General features: G+C 50.6%; 3 protein-coding genes across 3 annotated transcripts in view; 2 read left to right on the top strand and 1 right to left on the bottom strand.

Annotated features, from left to right (window-relative positions):
- The first annotated feature begins 1,870 nt into the window (after positions 1-1,870).
- On the top strand, positions 1,871-2,726 carry CLDN24 (claudin 24). The gene has a single exon (XM_006772661.2). The coding sequence runs from the start codon at positions 1,993-1,995 to the stop codon at positions 2,701-2,703; it is 711 nt and encodes a 236-aa protein (XP_006772724.1). The 5' UTR covers positions 1,871-1,992; the 3' UTR covers positions 2,704-2,726.
- A 1,007-nt stretch (positions 2,727-3,733) lies between these two features.
- On the top strand, positions 3,734-6,080 carry CLDN22 (claudin 22). The gene has a single exon (XM_015569761.1). The coding sequence runs from the start codon at positions 4,527-4,529 to the stop codon at positions 5,187-5,189; it is 663 nt and encodes a 220-aa protein (XP_015425247.1). The 5' UTR covers positions 3,734-4,526; the 3' UTR covers positions 5,190-6,080.
- An 86-nt stretch (positions 6,081-6,166) lies between these two features.
- Positions 6,167-19,325, bottom strand: part of WWC2 (WW and C2 domain containing 2) — a 63,938-nt gene continuing 50,779 nt past the window's right edge. The window contains exons 16-22 of the mRNA XM_015569745.1: positions 18,722-18,843; positions 17,159-17,357; positions 14,982-15,146; positions 13,444-13,536; positions 12,009-12,251; positions 9,621-9,748; positions 6,167-8,864 (exon numbers count right to left, since the gene is read on the bottom strand). Coding sequence (XP_015425231.1) covers positions 8,798-8,864; positions 9,621-9,748; positions 12,009-12,251; positions 13,444-13,536; positions 14,982-15,146; positions 17,159-17,357; positions 18,722-18,843 — 1,017 coding nt within the window. The 3' untranslated portion in view covers positions 6,167-8,797. The remainder of the gene's footprint in view (positions 8,865-9,620; positions 9,749-12,008; positions 12,252-13,443; positions 13,537-14,981; positions 15,147-17,158; positions 17,358-18,721; positions 18,844-19,325) is intronic.

Below are 19,325 nucleotides of genomic sequence, written 5' to 3'. Positions count from 1 at the left end.
GCACGGTGGAAACTACGTCTATGAGCCCGGACAGGTGGGCGCGACCCTTCACACCTTTGGGATGGAGGAATCACTGCTCACAGCAGCCTGTCCCCGTCCGTCTGTAATGAAACATTTCAATGTGATATGAAGTCATCTCCCCAAGCCTGAGCTGATTGCTCAGTGGTTAGAGCATTGGCCTGTAGACTGAAGGGTCGTGGGTTGATTCCGGTCAAGGGCACGTACCTCGGCTGCAGGTTCAAACCCCGCCCTGGTTGGGGCACGTGCGGGAGGCAAACAGTCGATGTGCCTCTCTCTGTGTCTCTTCCCCTCCCTTTCATTCTTTCTAAAAATATCAATAGGAAAAAAATATCCTCTGGGGAGGATTCACAAGAAAAGAGTCGCTCCCGGTTGTGGAGCTTTCTGCCTCCGGCGGCATGCTGCATGCTCTGCTTCCGCTGTCCCTCCTCCTGGTGCCAAGGCCTGGGCAGGCCCTAGCCCTCCTGGACCCCAGGTCTCTGTGCAAACGGGAGCCATTCCTCATTTTGGTCCAAGGGGCCAGCAGGAAGACTAGGGCAGGGGTCCTCAAACTACGGCCCGCGGGCCACATGCAAATACAAATATTGTATTTGTTCCCGTTTTGTTTTTTTATTTCAAAATAAGATATGTGCAGTGTGCATAGGAATTTGTTCATAGTTTTTTTTTAAACTATAGTCCGGCCCTCCAACGGTCTGAGGGACAGTAAACTGGCCCCCCGTTTAAAAAGTTTGAGGACCCCTGGCCTAGGGGATTCTGCAAACCTGTGCAAGTTAGGTGAGAAGCCATCTTTGATGGGGGAGGAGGCTGCAGCAGCCACCGGCATCGAGCCTGGCCCTTCTGCTGAGTGTGCAGACAGCAGGCCCGGTCGGTCTGACACCTGAGCCACGTCACACAGATCATCTCAGATGCTCGACCAGGCGAGTGCGAGGGAATCTGCCCCGAGGCTGGGCCCCCAGGCAGGGGCTCTGCAGGTCTCCGCAGGCCCATCAACCTCGCCTCCTGGCTGGGGTGCCAGCAGGGATGCCCCGGGCCCAGCCCGTCCTGCCTGAGGGGCCAGCTCTGCGGTGTGCTCTCAAGGTGTGGCTGCAAAAACCAAACAAGAGAAACCTCAAAGGGCAGCCATGTGGCCCTTGTTTCCAGAGTCTTGTGTCCTGAACGGCTGGATCTTCATGCGGCGGCTTTGTCTCCGAAGTGGCAGAACAGACAGCTCAGCTCTGGGCAGGAAACACCTCTGGGAGAGTAAAAACCACGCTGTACCCCAAGTCCCTACCGAGGACCGGGGCATCACCCAGGGACACCCAGGACTCCCGGACACTCCCTTCCTCGCTGAGCACCTGTGGGCACCCCCTCCGTCGTGCCATTTTAACTAACCCAGTGAACCCGCGTCCACCTTTCACAGGAATCCGGGGGCGCCGCTCCTGCCAAGTCCCGAATCCCCGGGACACTCCAGAGCGGGGGCCAGGCGCTCTGTAGGTTGAGGAGGTCCGTGCAGAGCGGAGATTATAGGGAGCCCGCCTTTCCTTGCAGGGGCTTGTTCTGCATCCTGAAATCTCAGGTTCAGCTGCCACAATGAAGTCCTGTTACCCAGAGAGCTGGCCTTTTATCACCACTTAAAATCTAATTAATCCATATTGAAGCACAAAGATTTCTGTTGTCCTTTAGGGTGAGGGTCACAGAGGCCCCTTTGTTCATCCTCAGCCTTCGTACCATCGAGCATTGGGGGTATAGTTTTACCAGCAGGTCAGCTCCTTATCAGAAGGCCTAACGCGCAGTGTTCGCGGAGCCCCTCATCCTTTACATGAAACACTATATTCAAGAACAAACACGCACTTCAGAGTGGCCAAGGAGCGAATGACCAGGCGGCAATGCCCCAAGCTTATATCCCAGGCAGCATCGCCCCGAGGCCGACCGGCACACGCGTCCCCACAGACAGCGGCTCCTGTAGGGGCGGCGGGAGGCGCGAGCTTGGCTGCGATGGCTTTCGTCCTGAGAGCGGTCGTGCAATTTGCTGGACTTGCACTGTCTGTGCTGGGGTGGGTTTTATCCATGATCACCACCTACCTGCCGCACTGGAAGAACCTGAACCTGGAGCTGAATGAGATGGAGAACTGGACCCTGGGCCTGTGGCAGGCCTGCGTCGTCCAGGAAGAGGTGGGGAGGCAATGCAAGGACTTCGACTCCTTCCTGGCCCTGCCCGTGGAGCTCCGGGTCTCCAGGGTCCTGATGTTCCTGTCCCACGGGCTGGGGCTCCTGGGCCTGCTGGTCTCGGGGTCTGGGCTGGACTGCCTGAGAGTCGGAGAGAGATGGCGAGAGCGGAAGAAGCGGCTGCTGATCCTGGGAGGGGTCCTGTTCTGGACGGCGGGCGTCGGGGTCCTGGTGCCAGTCTCCTGGGTCGCCCACGTGACCGTGCAGGAGTTCTGGGACGAGACCCTCCCGGAGGTTGTGCCCAGGTGGGAGTTCGGGGAAGCCCTCTTCCTGGGCTGGTTCGCTGGGTTCTCTCTCCTCCTCGGGGGGTGCCTGGTGACCTGGGCCGCCTGCTGCACCCAGGCTCCGCTGGCTGCGGGCCAGTACGCGGCGGCAGACACGCAGACGCAGTGTCCATGCCTGGAAAATGGGACTGCGGCTCCGAAAGTGTGGCTTGGACAAGACCAGGGAGACCTCTCTTCCGCACCAACAGTGCTGTAGGTCCGCACGGGAAAGGGGTCTTTGCTGCGCTGCTCACTTTTTCTCATACAATACTTTTTTTATCGCTTCTCGGCCTTTTGGCTAAGATCAAGTGTAGTATCTGTTCTTATCAGTTTAATAATTACTTTTTTATCCTAGATCTCCCTCTCCCCCCAAAAAATCTGGAGAAGAGGCAGTCTCATATCTACAAGAAAATTACTATGTTAAGCATTACATAGGCCTGAGCAAGAAAAAAAGTAATTGATCTGGTTATTTAAATAAAACTGGTGGTGGTTGTCCAATATGGTCCGTATTAAGTTTTAATGTGTTTATTTTACATTAGAATCGTTTTTGTTTGCTTTTGTTGGTAACTGGAAATAATAATTACTTTGTTTCCTAAAGAGAAAAACTAACAAACTGAGACTCTACATTGGCAAAGCCACAGGTTAAACTCATTCCGAAGTGTAATTTCCACAACAGTGACTTTGTTCTCTGATCAGAGGTGGTTTGTGTTTAGGAAATTACAAGGCAACGGGTGTGAGTGACAGGGTTTATGAGGCTAAAAGGTTTTTACATCATGATGCTCTCCGATTCTAAATACTGGCCAATTTCCTCTTTCGTCTCATCCCTCAAAGGCTTCATTATTACAAAGATAAACAATGAAAAACTTTTGCTTGATATTGACATAGTGACAGTTCACTTGCCCTGAGAAAAACTTTCCTTTGTTCAGTTAAAAATTACAAGCTTTAGCCCTAGCCGGTTTGGCTCAGTAGATAGAGTGTCAGCCCGCAGACTGAAGGGTCACGGGTTCGATTCTGGCCAAGGGCACATACCTCGGTTGCAGGCTCGATCCCCAGCCCCGGTCGGGTGGTCGGGGGAGAGGGCATGTGGGAGGCAACCAATCGATGTGTCTCTCTCACATGGATGTTTCTCTCTCTCTCCGTCTCTCCCCCTCCCTTCCACTCTCTCTCTGAAAATCAATGGAAAAATATCCCCAGGTGAGGATTAACAACAATAAAACAGACGAACAAAATTACAAGCTTTATACTTTAGTGCTGCAGCAAGAGATGTTGGTGCTAATCTACAAGTTCCGTTGTCTCCCTCTGCCACAGCGTGGAGAGCACATGGCAGGCAAAAAGAAGCGAGTGTTGGCGCTCCTGGGCGGGCTCTGACAGAGGGGACTGTGGGTAATCAGACTTGAGAGCGTGTTTAGTATCATTTCAGATGTTACGTGGTATATGTAGCCTAAGGAATTTTTTTAAAGTAGGCCTGATTTAAGATCTAGAGCGATTTCTGAGGAGATGGATTCATTTGGTTAAGAAATACTTTTCTTGAACTTTTTTTTTTTTTTTAACGATAACACTCGGTGTTACCACAACGCATTCCTGAAATGTGAGAGCCGTCACGGGTGGAGGCCGGGCAGGTGCGATTAGCCGGGGAGAAAGCGGCAGGAGCTGAACCTGAACTGTCAATTACATGTTTTGCATTCAGACTTCTCTGTGCTTTGACTTGCAAGGAGGCTGGGAATCGGACGAAAGCCATTGAGACATTAACAATGAAAGGAGGTTCTTACTGCTTCGTGTTATTTCAGGGACAAACTGCTTACTAGAAAATTGATCTTGGCCACTCCTTGACATGACTGGTTTGCAGAATTAGTTCCCTTTCCTTTCCTGAAACCCATTCAGCATGGAATCAAACAATAGCCACTCTGGCAAGAATCCTCTTATACACACAATGAAAAAAGATTTCTGAGCTCTGCAGGTGATAACCGAAGTCCGTCACACTTTTCACAGCAACCCAGAGGCAGCAGTGAGTTGGGCGAAAGCTCACGGGACTTCACGGTAATGGCTTTCGTATTTAGAACTGTGGCCCAATTAGCTGGAATGTCGTTATCTTTGCTGGGGTGGGTTTTAGCCTGTCTCACCAACTACCTGCCGTACTGGAAGAACCTGAACCTGGAGCTGAACGAGATGGAGATCTGGACCCAGGGCCTGTGGCAAGTCTGCGTCGTCCAGGAAGAGGTGGGGATGGAATGCAAGGACTTTGACTCCTTCCTGGCCCTGCCCGTGGAGCTCCGGGTCTCCAGGGTCCTGATGTTCCTGTCCCACGGGCTGGGGCTCCTGGGCCTGCTGGTCTCGGGGTCTGGGCTGGACTGCCTGAGAGTCGGAGAGAGACAGCGAGAGCGGAAGAAGCGGCTGCTGATCCTGGGAGGGGTCCTGTTCTGGACGGCGGGCGTCGGGGTCCTGGTGCCAGTCTCCTGGGTCGCCCACGTGACCGTGCAGGAGTTCTGGGACGAGACCCTCCCGGAGGTTGTGCCCAGGTGGGAGTTCGGGGAAGCCCTCTTCCTGGGCTGGTTCGCTGGGTTCTCTCTCCTCCTCGGGGGGTGCCTGGTGACCTGGGCCGCCTGCTGCACCCAGGCTCCGCTGGCTGCGGGCCAGTTCCCGGCGGCAGAAACGCAGTATCTCCGTCACCCCCTGGAGATGAAAAACACTCGGCTGACAGTCTAAGCCCGAGGATCCAGGCGGCCACGGCGCAGGGGACGCTTGCTGAGCCCGGGACCGGGTAGGATTCCCTGCTGCCTGGTCACCCAGGCACGACACTAGCAGCTTTCTAACATGCATTTTCCCCAGTGGCGACTGGCTCCTTGAACTGTGATTTCCTTCCCAGGCGGTAAACCACTTTTATCTTCTACTCTGAGGCCAAAACCAATCAAGACTTAATAGTAATCAAGCTCGTTTCTGCGGAGGAGTGTCCTCACTTTTGATGTAGACCCAGTGACTGCACAGAACTGGTAAATGAAACATTCTACCCGTGTTCCGCCCCTGAAGGTGTTACTCAGAGACGGGTCATTCTGGCAGTGGGAGATGTTACTGCTCATCAAGCCCTTCTCTCCAGTGTTTGAGATGACCTACTCTACAGAAACAGGCTCACGGCATATTTATTTAAACTGTATGACATCTGATTAAACTAAAAAAACGGCTGCTCTGTGAAAGCTGGAGAGGTGAGAGACGTGGACACATCATGTCTTTAACCAGAGACCTCAGGGGTTCTGGCCTCTGACTTATGCCTCTGCCCCAGGCTAGGGGCAGGGGAGGGCAGACTTGAGTATTGGAAGGGTCACTAAAACCCACCCAGAAGCCTGCTTTTGCATCTGGACCCTGTGCTCTACAGCAGATGGTGAACGCTCGCCCCCCCCCTGCCCTCCCCTGCAGGGGGCGCTGCAGGCCAGCCCGGTCTGGGTGTGTGGGCAGAGCTCATATGGAGCCCTTGTTTTACTTGCACAATGAAAATATTCTGCCTTTTTTAAAAAAAAAAAAAAATCAGCAATGCATATCCTCCAACCAAGAAGTATCCACAACAAACTGATGGCCTGGGGGATTCTTCATGAAAGATTTTATATTTGTTCTGTACACAGGTCAAGTCAATTCTTGTGTTTGAGCCAATCAGGGAAATTACCTGAGCAACAAATGACACAAATAAAGTCTTAGGGAATATGTATCTTTGTTGAAAAAACAAAAACAAAAACAAAACAAAAACCACTGAATATTTTCCACCCACAAATACATGAAAAGTGCAGAAACCAGTTAATCTATGTGATATATTTGCACACTTTTACAAACAAGACAAATTAAAACAGAAACATATTCAGAATTTAACCTGATTAAATATTTAGTTCAGTCCTGAGCTTTTGATATTTAATACAATATAAAGTAATAGCAAAAAAAAAGGACTTTAAATTTTTTTGATTTGTATGCGACAGAGATTCAGCTAAACTTTGTTCATTTGGCTAGCAGTATGCTTTTGTACCTGTAACACTTAGATTCTGATATACAAAACTGTAGTAACATGTTGATAATTCAAACTTGAGAACTAAATATTACATTCTTTTTACCCTGTGCAGAATAAATTCTACCTTTAAAAAATAGCATTTATAGTATTAAAATTCATATTGTCCATATGGTTTTGTGATCAAGTTATTAAAATGTGTCCCTGTGAGTCATTTGGGTTAGTACAAATGTGACAGGATTGTTAAAAGCTTCCTATAAATGTATTACACTATGGCTGATTTTTAAAGTGTGGAACAGGATTATATTAAAATAAGTTTATCTCTTGTGTTAGAAATAAGCAAATTTTGTAAAATAAAAGTGAAAGCTTCTTGGTCACAACTGCTACCTACCAGCCGGAGACAGATTTTATTTGCTTATACTCGTCTGAAACTTTCTGTATTGCAAAAAGTTAACAGCTGATCTGGTGATTTATAAAGCTGTAAATATTCCAATATAGCTTCTTCTATGTCAAACATTTTCAATGGCCAGAACCGAACTATATATTAAACAGAACATAAATAAGACCGTAAATAAATAAGTGAAGAAAATAAAATCGTACGGTACAACTACACATAATTCTATAAACATTTTCATGGTCAAACTAAGAAGCTGAAAACAGCTGACCTTCATTTATCTCTACATTAAATAAACTTCTCTTTCACATTTGACCTTGACAAGGATGGATGGCATTCTTCTGTAGTTTTCCTCAACTGGCTGAGAGAATGGACTGGGCAGACCCGAAGGACTGTATGTGGTCAATTCATAAAGCTGGTTTTTGCTCATAGTGTCACGTCCAGTTATAGCTTCAAAGACATTTGTATGTAAGTGGTGGGACACTCAGGAAACAATCAAGTTCAAGGCTCAGAAACTGCTTCATTTGAATTTTGATTCTGATAAAATTCACTTTCTGAAATATGTGTAACTGCTTTCAAGAAAATAAAAATTCTTGCTATTGAGGATTCTTGCTTAGAAACAGAACTTGTGTGTGTGTGTGTGTGTGTGTGAGTGTGTGTTTAAAGGGGCCTATTCCTTTAAGATGATTTTTGCATCTCTAAAAAAAAGGATTTAGTTTGCTATAAAAGATGGCTGGTCAAAAATGGCCTCTTCCAGTATTACAAACTGAGTATTAAATTGCATAGAACGATTTAAACGCCTACATGCTGGTGGGCTGCACTGGGGTTTTGTTCCTTCTAGGGAGGCCTGGGCTGGGGCAGCTGGAACTCTGCGCTGGGAGACGCTGCAGGGACGTGTCAACAGCTCTAAGCGTCCATCCGCAACGGCTCTGTTCGAGACAGATGGCTTAGCCAGCGTTGCAAGTCCAGTCTCCCAGGCACTCTCTTCTCCTTGCCTCCCAGCTCCTCCCAGAGAGACAGGATCCCCTCACTGCGGCTGCAAGGAGCTGCCACGAAATGTTACAAACCTGTTTAAGAAAGGACTTAAGTTCTTTGTGTGTGTTTTGGCACCTTTGGTTCAATCAGGATACCCTTTCCTCTGCTCCTGGTTTCACCACACGGATGCCGATGGGTTTCCCTCCCCGCCTTCAGTTCTGTCCTTAGGACGAGGGCCACCACCTTCCTCTACTGACACCATCCCACGCCCCGGACGAGCCGGACTCACACCTGACCGCCCCCACAGCCTGTGGGGCAGGGGAGCGTGTTTCCGTGGCTGCAGGCACCTCCCCTGCCCTCGGGGTCAGAGGCTGTGAGGCCTTCCGTGCAGCCAGGAGCCTGCTCCCAGGTCTGCATCCTATGTGCTTGAACTCAGCATTTTGTTTTCTTTAGACAAACAAACAAACAAAGACAAAAAAGAAACTGCTCTAAGGAAACGGGTGTCCAACAGGTGACGGAGGTGAACACAGCACCTGCTGCAGGCGGCCCTGGCGCTCCGCTCCGAAGCTCATTCACGTTGAACTTGCTGCTCTCGAGGACAAGACACCGCGGGCGCTCGGGCCAGCTTCCGGCCTTCGCAGGAAAACCGGGAAGAGCAAGAGCCGCCTCGGCCGGTTCGCCAGGTCAGCCCTGGCTCCGCCCGGCTCCCTGTATACAACCCACTCCTGCTGCACAACATCTGGTACCAGACTAGCCCGCTTGTTACCTGATTTTTCTTACTTTTTTATATAAGAATTATATTCCAAGTACTTAACAAATTAGCATGTCGGAATTCTGATGAGAAATAACAGCTCTTTAAGAGTTGACAGTTACACACCCTCCCCCCAGACACACCCACAGACCAGGGCTCAGTCTCTTCCTCCCTCAGGGGCCGGGGAGACATCATGTCTGCAGGACGTGTCACACGTCGTCGGCCGGCAGCGACGGGATGCTTATCTTCGCTCGGGTGAAGTAGGCGATCTTCTCCCTAGAGTCGGGGTGAGGAACAACCCCCCTCAGTGTGGCGCTGAACACACTGCGCCCAGCAGAAACAGTCCCCGCCTCCTGCGGAGTCCCCTCGAGCTGCTGTCCTGAGGGAGACCTCCGCTTAAAATCAAGGGCCTCTGCCCTTCACAGCGGGAAGGACCCCCAGCTCTGGCTCCAAGTGCAACGGCAGCCGGGCGCAGGCGCCAGTCCACGCTCCCCACCTCGCCCCCAGCCGGCCCAGCTCACGCGTCTCTATCACCTGCGGGGGGTGTAACGGGCTTGTACGTTAAGGGCCAGGGGAGCGTTTATAAACCTCTATGTTGGGTTTCGGCAGCAGCCAAGTCGTGCGATTTCCCTGCTGGAGCACCTCCTGGTGCCCACAGCACCGGGGGCGCACAGACCCCCTCATGCCGAGCGGGACCCGGGGAGCACTGCCCTGTCACAGTGCGTCTGCAGGGGCGGGGCGGGAGGAACGCAGCTCTTCACCATGGAGTCTGTGGCCCAGGCTCGTCTTTCAGAGTCTGAAGCCCACGCCGCCTCCGCTGCCTTTCCCTCCGTCGGGCGTACCCCGTGGGCACCCCACCAGCTCCTCTGGCCCCGGAGGAGCAAGGGGAAACTCATCCGTCCCGCCTGGGGGGAGGGCTGGGCGCCTCGCACCCTGACACTAAGGCCCAGGGCACTCTGCGGGGACCCCTCTGTGATCAGACGTGTGAGGACCCCGACGTGACCCGCCCCCACGTGAGCCGGGGCCGGTTACCTGAAGGACTGCACCTGCCGAGGCACCTTGCGGCTCTGCTCCCGCAGCCGACACACGTCCTTGGAGACCTGCCTCAGCAGTTTCTCCGCGTTCAGGTCTTGCTTCTGCTCCTCTTTGGACTGCTCAGCCTGGCAAAGGAATAGACCCCAATCAGAGACGCCCAGAGACGGCTGCAGGCTTCACGGATACAAACAAGCCAGCGGGCACCTCAGCGGCCAACGGCAGGGAGTCTTCTCACCATCGCGGACGACACTCATGTGCCAGACCCTGCGGCGGAGCAGCGGCCACGGATTCGGGCTTGTCCGTGGTATCGCATTAAAAATGCCTGTTTCCCAGGCAGGGCGACTGTTAATGAGCTGGAAAACCTCAGCGCCCTCAGAAAGGAAATGAAAAACTACCCTAGCATCGTGTCCAAGGCACGTCTACTGCTGACGTTCTGGGAAACGTACTTTCAACCCCTTATCCACCTTTTCAACCCCTTTCTCTCTGTCTTAGCCATTTAAAAGCTATTAACGAAAACAGAATTCACATTCCCAAAAGGTGACATAAGTGTGCAGCTCAGAGAACTTCTACAGTCTGGACACACCCAGGCCACCCCTCCAGATGGGAAACAGAACTTCCCGATTCCCTACGCTCCTTCGGGGACCAGCCGAGTCACCAGCACCTGACTTGGAACAGTCTCTGTTTACAGAGATGCGAAGATGTAAAGTCCTGCTCATGTCTACAGCTGTAAAACTCGAACCCAGCTTTGCAAACCTTTGACCCACGAGGATGAGAGGCTGCAATGCTTCTTCAGGATATTAAAGTTGGTCAATGTCAACCAACCGTTTGGAATTAGTGCTAATGTTGAGTTGAAAGACTCGAGAGTGAAGACGATGAAGGTTATTAAGGTCACAAACATAGGGCGAGGGCATTTCGGCCTTTAACTCAACATCCCATTTTGCAGAAAGACTGCTGTCCTACACGCTCCCGTCCGTGGCCCTTCCCTGCTGGGAGCGCTCCAGGGCCTGTGCTGTCAGTGCTGGGAACCCCACTGCTGGCCTCTGCACCCTTGCCTGGGACGAAGTTCACCACCCACTTTCCAGACCAGGGAAATGCCACTTCCTCCAGGAAGCCTTCCTGGCTCATCTCCTATACCAAACCACAAGCCCTTTAAGGGCATGACAGTGTCTAATTACCCTGTTATCTGCTGTGGCATCTAATAGGAGACCTACTATTCAACTCCCTGTGGAACAGACATCCTCTGAGATCCTATGTGCATTATATCAGGAGGGATATAATACAGATATGTAATGGGTTTTGCTGCTTAAACTTTCTTTAAAAGTCATTGGTATCAGGTTGATCTCTGAAATTCATACATTAAGTTTCTGAGTTCCATCTAGAATTAGTAGTGCTAGTCAGTTAAATGACTCAAAGTTTCATTAAAGTACCATACTCTATATGATTAAGAAATCACTTTGGGCCGAAAAGGGGAGTTTATATTATGGACAGAAGAGTCTATTAGATTTAGGGATATGACGAATCTATTTCAGATTTCCATCCAAAGGGTTGAAAGAAAATAATGTTTTGGCATATGTAATATTTCAGCTACACGGACAATTCTATTTGTATATTATATGTTGACTAGAGGCCCGATGCATGAAATTCGTGCAAAGGGCTTGGCCCCTGCCGCAGCCATGGCTTCGTCTGGAAGGACGTCCGGTCTAATTAGCATATTACACTTTAATATTATAGATGTAAACATATGCTCCTATACTAAAATATAAACTCTAACCTTGAGAGAATAAATCAATGTCATCAATATGAGGTCTCTTGAACTTTCTATTTAGGAGGAAGACTAACAGAAATATCCCTTTAAAAGACCCTATTTTTAAGTCAGGGATTTTCTATGCTGTTTTATACAGCCATTTGTAGGGGGACTGTGTAAAGGGAGAATGTGTGCAGCAGGACCCACCTTGAAGGTAACAGAATTGCGTGGGGATGTGGCCACGCAATTTCAAACACAGGTGACCACTGGTGTTAAAAGTTTTACTGTGTTTATCTGACAAGTCTCACATGGAGACGAAGGAAAACGTGGAGCAGAAGTGAGAACCGCTGCCCTCGCTGCACACTCCCCTGGGTCAGGAGGCCAGTGGCCCCAGAGCGGCTGCGGGATGGGGGGTGGAGGGGCGGCCCTCTCACGGCACCGGGTGGCAGGACTCCTCGCAGCTACATCCTGGGTTTAAAAAGGCCACAACAGGAAGGTGCTCCAAGCTGTTGGAAAGGGGTTTGAAGAGCCAAGCCAGCTGAGGAGGGAGCTGGCACCTCCCCACGGTGGTCTTGGAGGGATGGGTCTGCATGCTGCCCCCTGCCCCCCGCACCCCTCACAGCCGGCGCCCGGGGCTGTACCTGCTTCTCGGCCTCGCGCAGCAGCCTCTGGAACCGGTCGTCCTCCAGCACGCCGGGCGGGAGGTCCGTCTGGCCCTGGGCCTTCAGCTCCTCCAGCCTCTGCCGCAGGTCCCGCAGTGCCTGCAGCTCGTCGTTGAGGCGGCTCTGGCGGGTGAGCGAGGCCTGCAGGTCCAGCTCCAGGTCCAGGGACGTGCGCACCGGGCACTCCTGGGCCGCTCTTCGGAGGACGGGCTGGCAAACCGCCTGGGGGGTTGGAAAACAAACCGCGAACACCCTGAGCGCGCCGCCCCCATCACCCGCCGCCCCTGCTTCCTGGCACCGGGGGTGGCAGCTCCTGGCTCCCGGGGGAGGCCGCGCCTGCCGAGTGACGAGCCCTGGCCAGTGACGGGTCGGCAGGAGTCACTCCCCGCGGAAGCTTTCAACGCCCGTGTCAGTCTGCACGCTTCTCGCACCCGCTGCACCCGAGGCGGTCCCGAGGAGGACCACAGCAGCAGGGCACCCAGCCGAACGGCACGAGCAAGTGCCGAGCAAGAAGCAAACCTTCACTGTGCCAACCTGAGACTTCCCGTTATCACCACAGAGCCCCTCGGCCTGGCACTCGGCTGCAGGAAGGCCGCCCTCTGGGGAAACCAATGAGTGCGGAACCTACACGTCCTCCATTTCAGGACACACTCTCCCCGCACTCACACCTTCTGCCTTCATGCCTGGGAGTGACGGCCAGAAGGCCGCGGTCGGCGGGGCTCAGATCTGATCCCTCCTCTAAGCAACGCTTCAATCCTGGCTCCTTCCTCTGTTTCCCATCATCTCATGTCAGCTCTCACCCCCGCATCTCGGCTATTCTTCCTGCAGCCAGTCTTATCTGTTTATTAAGAAATAACCTGAATATGTATGAATGAATGTCTGCTGGGGTCTGTAGGCAAAACCCTAGGAAGAGGACACAGTGTGTGACCTTGAGGAGGAATTAGAGGACATGGGAGACTGTGAGGTGGGGGCTGCTGTGCCACAGGATCTCAGGGGAGGGGAGGTCAGTGTGTGACCTTGAGGAGGAGTTAGAGGACATAGGAGACTGTGAGGTGGGACCGCTGTGCGCAGGACGTCAGGGGAGGGTGGTCGCTCAGCCTGGGCCGGACTGGCCGGGGGACAGGACTTCAAAGGAGGCCGGGTGAGACCCGGGGAACAGGAGGGCACTTCCTGCCTACAGAGCTGGCAGTGGGAATGGAAAATAGGAGATTACTAATAGAAGCTGGACTATTTGACAGAAGAGAGAAGGGACTGAAACTTGAACATCCTAGCATGACGGTCTGGAACATGTGCATCGCTGTCATCACAGCGGCTTCACTCAAGAGCCCAGGAGCCCAAGAGCCAGTCGGCGCGGACGTGTGGCAGCCAGGATTCCGGATGGGGTAGGACCGGGCTGTGCTGACGGAATACGTACCCTTTTGACCCTCAAACTGCGCCGTTCGGTGGAGTTTCTCACAAACAGAGACTTTTTAGCCAGAGTTGAGCTGTCACTGTCACTGCGATTTAACTGGAATAAAGGATTAAAAAAAGAAAGAAAATCACTGCGTAACAGAGCCGACAAAGGGATGGTGATAACAGCTTATCTCTTACAGAAAATCCTCCCCAAACACGCTTTGCCCTGTGCCATTTTTTCCTTAAATGACTTAATCTTTGGGAATAATTTAAACAAGTGCCTTTTGGTGGCAGTTATCGGAAGTCATGGTTAAGATAACTGCACAGACTCTGGCAGAAAATGATCCTTTTCGTTTTCAGATAATACGCAACATTTATTTAATTTTATTTATTTTCCCCCCAACATTTATTTAAGTTTATGTTTTAAAATTGATTTCTGAGAGGAAGGAGAGGGAGAGAGAGACAGAAACATCAACAATGAGAGAGAATCATTGATTGGCTGCCTCCTGCATTTCCCCCTACTGGGAATCGAGCCCGCAACCCAGGCATGTGCCCTTGACCAGAGTCGACCCTGGGACCCTTCAGTCCGCAGGCTGACGCTCTATCCACTGACCCAAACTGGCTAGGGCCCACAACATTTATTTTTAAAAGAAAAGCTGATGTACAGGTTGGTGTTGAGACACAGTTTGCACAACCTAGACAACCCTTAGCCCCATCAGCCCATTCGCTCCCCCTCGCCGGCACCAGGGAGTTGCTGAAATATCACCTCTGACGTGAAGCCCATTCGAACCTGCTTAAACCCGCGCCCCTCGCCTCAGCATCCCAGCCCCTCGTCTTCACAGCCCTGTCCCCACCCCAGACACATCGTGTCCACTGCTCATCGCTGGGCTCGGCCCACAAGAACGCAGCTCTGCAAGGGCAGAGCTTGGGTCTCTGGTTCAGACAGGTCCCAAGGAGCTAGAAACATACTTAACAGCAGGTGCTAATAAACACATTTGTTGAATCAAACAAATACATTTTAACAGTGCCTTCCACCCCATTTTATAATACTGAACCTCTATTACTAGCAGTCATAAATTCTACTGGAACTAGAGGTGGGTAAATTGGTACGAGTCCCCCAACATTCGCCACAGAACTGTCAATCTGACTCGGTGCCTAGCGCCATCACTAAAAGATGACTTGGTTCTAAAACCCAATTCCCAGTTTTTGGTCCAGCAGGCCCAACGTGGTGCATAACGTGCACAGAGGTCTACAAAAGATAACCCTCAGATCACCTGCAGTTTCTAAATACAGACCGAAGTCCATGTGTACTCAGTAGCCAGGTCTGCAACTTCACGTATTTGCCAAATAAATGGCCCGAGAGCCAATGAGACATTAAATTTAGGAAAGGGGGGGGAACCCCAAAACCAAACTAAAACGAACCACAGAGTGTGATATTTATGAGTATTTTATGAAAGCGCTCCTAGCGGTTCCTGTCTGTGGTCGGAGTTTGAGATGCCCACCACATGTGCATGTCCCGGGCATGTCCCATGTTCCGCCCCGGGCAGGGCCAGTCCTTACCCGGCAGATGTACTGGCTGCGCTCCCCCGGCGAGAAGGTCTGCGAGCGCACGATCACGCTGCTCCTCACCAGGGGGCGCTGCCGCACGCTCAGCCCGCTGCGCTCTTTGGGCCGAACGGCCAGGCCAGCGTCCTCGGCCTCCTCTGTGTTGGTCTCCTTATCAACCTGCAATGGAAGGCCTTTGTCAGGGGCTGACACACGTGGGCTCATTTACGCCCCGTTCTTCTAAGGACAAAAGAAAGACCCAACCTTACACCACAGGCCCATCTAGCACTAGGGCCTCTTCTGAGAGAAGGGCCTCGTGACTCCTGATGGGACCCCAGGAGACGACCACGGAGGGCGTAGGTAGGGTGAATTCTGTCCTAACAGATTAGGCCTAAAGAATGAAGGTTTCCGTTGACAGAAGGTAAACGGGGCTCTATGAACAATCTTATCTGGACATGCCTCATCATTAAATAGCATTCAACGGATGAGTGCTTTTTCCAGAATAAATGATAAAGGTAATTAAACAAGAAAATGAAATTTACTGCAAAGTTATAGGCTTACGTGGACTATGCAGCTATACGTACCCACCCACATGAAGTCTTCAGCCAGGGAACATGCGGTATTGCTTTTCTCAGGAATAAGGATTTGTCTAAGCTTGTTATAACATCCCAAGTTGCCGGCACCTTCAAAGCTTGAACACAATGTCTCTCAATGTGTCTGCCACTGAACTAGCCTGTGCCGGGACTGGGTCATCTGCCACCTCCAATCAGAACACCCTCTAACAGGCATGAACTTTAAACGTTTACTGCACGTTTGAAATGGAAATAAACTTACAACATTTATGAAACTTAATGCAATTAAGTACTCATCCTGATGTTACCCGGGAAATTCTGAAAATGCTTTTAATACACACTCACAGAGCAGTTACCAGATCCAAGTACCACTATTTACCTTCTCACATAAAAGCTAAGTGGGGAATGACTATTTGGGGCCCATGTACCAGGTATACCAGTTAATAATGCGGATTTTTTTCAATAGATGGAGTTACACATATGTTTATATGCGATTTGATATGTATGCTATTTTGTTGTATTGACAGCACGCTTTAAAACTTCATATGTCAAATTTTCTGAAGGTGTTCACATCATAGATATTTTTATGCTTTAAAATGTCAAATTTCGTGCCAAAAAAGAGCATTTGTGGGAAGTTTTAATTCATTACTTCATTTTGAAGAAAAGTGCTGCTGAAAGTTATCGTATACTTTGGGAAGCTTATGGTGAACATGCTCCATCTCAAGATACTTGTGAACACTGGTTTAAACGCTTTAAAAGTGATGCTTTCGATGTGAAAGACAAAGAACGTCCAGGTCAACCAAAAAAGCTTGAAGACCAACAATTACAAGCATTATTGGATGAAGATGTGTGTCAAACTCAAAAACAACTTGCAGAAAGATTAAACGTTGCTCAGCAAACAATTTCTGATCATTTACAAGCAATGGGAAAGACTTTAAAGGAAGGAAAATGGGTGCCACATCACCTGAACGAAAGACAAATGGAAAACCGAAAAGTCATCATTAAAATTTTGCTTCAACAGCACGAAAGTCTTCTTTGCATCGAATTGTGACTGGCGGTGAAAAGTAGATTTATTTTGAGAATCCCAAACGCACAAAATCAGGGGTTGATCCAGGTCAACCATCAACATCGACTACAAGGCCAAATCGCTTCAGAAAGAAGACAATGCTCTGCGTTTGGTGGGATCAGGAAGGTGTGGTGTAGTATGAGCTTCTAAACCAGGTGAATCTGAGCAGCACTTCAAAATGTACAAAGAAGTGGAAAATTGGGTCTCTGAATGGTTTGCCTCAAAACAAGAAAAGTTCTATTGGGATAGTATTCACAAATTACCTGAAAGATGGGGGAAATATGTAGCTAGCAATGGATATTACTTTGAATAAAGCACTTTTGATGTTTCTCTTGAAATTATTGTGTTTTCTTTGATTACAAAACCCACGTTATTAACCGGTACACCTGGTACAATTTTAAAGCATTTACGATGCTTCTGACAGCCGACTCCACCGATGCTGCGGCGATCAGCTTCCGCCAAGTCTTGGTGTGGTTATACCCGAAGAGACAAACTCAGCCGACAGGGTGCCTGTAAGAGCCCTGCCTGGGGAGAGTGCAGCTGGAAGTCCTCACCAGGGTGGGCATTCCCAGAGGGGGCTGGCTGCCAGGGCTGCTGGCACAGATGTTTCCTCCCCTCCTCGTGTCTTCAGCTGTCTCGGGCACACTCGGGCACGAGCTTAGGTCTCCCATTCGCCGGCTGCCCCCGGGCAACGCCACCTCGGCCTCTTCCTCAGCCACCACTTCGTCAGAGGCCTCTCTCAGCATCGCCAACCTTCGGAGAAATGAAGCGAGACACGCTGTAAGTCCAGCCGGCGTGTCCCAGCACAGTGCACCCTGGGACGTCCACCTGGTACCAGGGCAGGGAACCCCGGACACACATCACGATCCAAGCCTTGTTTACTAAATGATCATGAAAAATAAAGTTCTCTCCAGCAACCGACAGCAAGGTCACCATAGTTAGGTACGAAAATGCCAAACTCATGCAATTTGACCTAATTCCTACGGATTAAAATAGAAATATACTGAAAATCAAATATTAAGGTTAGCCCCGCCATTTAAAATACTGTCACTCCCTAGAACAGCCGTTTGAAATGAATAAAACTAAAAAAAAAAAAAAAAAAAAGACCGTACCCTTTTATGTAATGATGTTTACGTTGAATTTATATTAGTTCACACAAACCCTCCATCCATGCTTTTGTTCCGGCCCTCCGGTCCAGTTTAAGAACCCATTGTGGCCCTCGAGTCAAAAAGTTTGCCCATCCCTGCCCTAGAATATAACTTGGTGTTAGTTGTCCGTGTCTTGTAAAAAAATTTTTAAAATATAGTTTTATTCATTTCAGGGAGGAAGGGAGAGGGAGAGAGAGACAGAAACATCAACGATGAGACAGAATCATTGATTGGCTGCCTCCTGCGCACCCCACACTGGGGATCGAACCCGCAACCCAGACATGTGCCCTGACCGAGAATCGAACCGTGACCTCCAGGTTTTTAGGTTGGCGCTCAACCACTGAGCCATGCTGGCTGGGCCATGTCTTGTAAACTTAACTGTAGAATGGAACAGAGTGACTCTCTGCTAAGCGTGGATAAAGACACGAGGAGTAAAAATACCCACGATCCCCTGTGCTCAGGGTCCGCAGGGGCGGAACCCGTGGGAAGGGAGTTTTACTATTGAAATAACAGAAGACCCTTCAAGCCGTGTGACCCTGTCGTCAACAAAAGCCATGGCATGGGTCTGGGTGCTGTGATACGTGGGGGCTTCACAACATATGTGTTCTGTACAAACTCTACTGACATCCCTGAGGGCTCCCGGATTGGACAGGGTGCAGGCTGGGCTGAGGGACACTCCCCCTCCCCCCGCTCCCAGTGCATGAATTTCACACACCAGGCCTCTAGTTATACATAAAAATTAAAATTAAAATTTTTTATATATAATTGATTGGCTGCCTCCTCCTGCACGCCCCCTCCCGGGGATCGAGCCTGCAACCCAGCCATGTGCCCTGATCAATAGAACCATGACCTCCAGGTTCCTAGGTCGACACTCAACCACTGAGCCACAGGCTGGGCTGAAAGTGTCTTATGAGAAACGGAGTGCATCCTCCTTGAGCTCCCAACAGCAAAAGGAGGGGAGGGCCTTACCAGTCTCCATCTGGGCCCCTTTGCTCCTCTCCTGGCCCCGGTTCTTCTCCTTCTTGTGCTAATTCTTGTTCCACGGCCAGCAGTTCCGCCGATGTTCTTGCGAGTAAGGCTGACACTGCATCCTGGGGAGAGAGGAGCAGATGGCATGAACAGATGCCCTTCCAGAAATAAGTGAGCTACTCCTCAGGTGGGACTTCCCGTTGTGAAAAGGAAGCCGGACTAGACCCAGTTCTCCTGCTGAGACTATGAAAGACGAACAGAATAAAACCAACAGAAACTCCAGGTGTTTCTATGCAATGAAGAGCCACAAAGGCGATGGGGACCAGAGGGCCAAGGCCCTGGCCAAGGGAACTGCAGGCAGGTGGACCGACCACAGCTACTCCTCAGGTGGGACTTCCCGTTGTGAAAAGGAAGCCGGACTAGACCCAGTTCTCCTGCTGAGACTATGAAAGACGAACAGAATAAAACCAACAGAAACTCCAGGTGTTTCTATGCAATGAAGAGCCACAAAGGCGATGGGGACCAGAGGGCCAAGGCCCTGGCCAAGGGAACTGCAGGCAGGTGGACCGACCACCACTGCACTCTTTTCCCGGGGGGGGGGCGG

This window comes from Myotis davidii, unplaced genomic scaffold (genome assembly GCF_000327345.1).
Source record: "Myotis davidii unplaced genomic scaffold, ASM32734v1 scaffold184, whole genome shotgun sequence".
Lineage (NCBI taxonomy): Eukaryota > Metazoa > Chordata > Mammalia > Chiroptera > Vespertilionidae > Myotis > Myotis davidii.
The sequence above is the reverse complement of the archived record's forward strand: the minus strand, read 5'-3'. Positions and strand labels throughout refer to the sequence as shown.

Excerpts from the sequence above, each read along its gene's own strand:
- CLDN22 (XM_015569761.1), top strand. The coding sequence starts at position 4,527 with ATGGCTTTCGTATTTAGAACTGTGGCCCAATTAGCTGGAATGTCGTTA.
- CLDN24 (XM_006772661.2), top strand. The coding sequence starts at position 1,993 with ATGGCTTTCGTCCTGAGAGCGGTCGTGCAATTTGCTGGACTTGCACTG.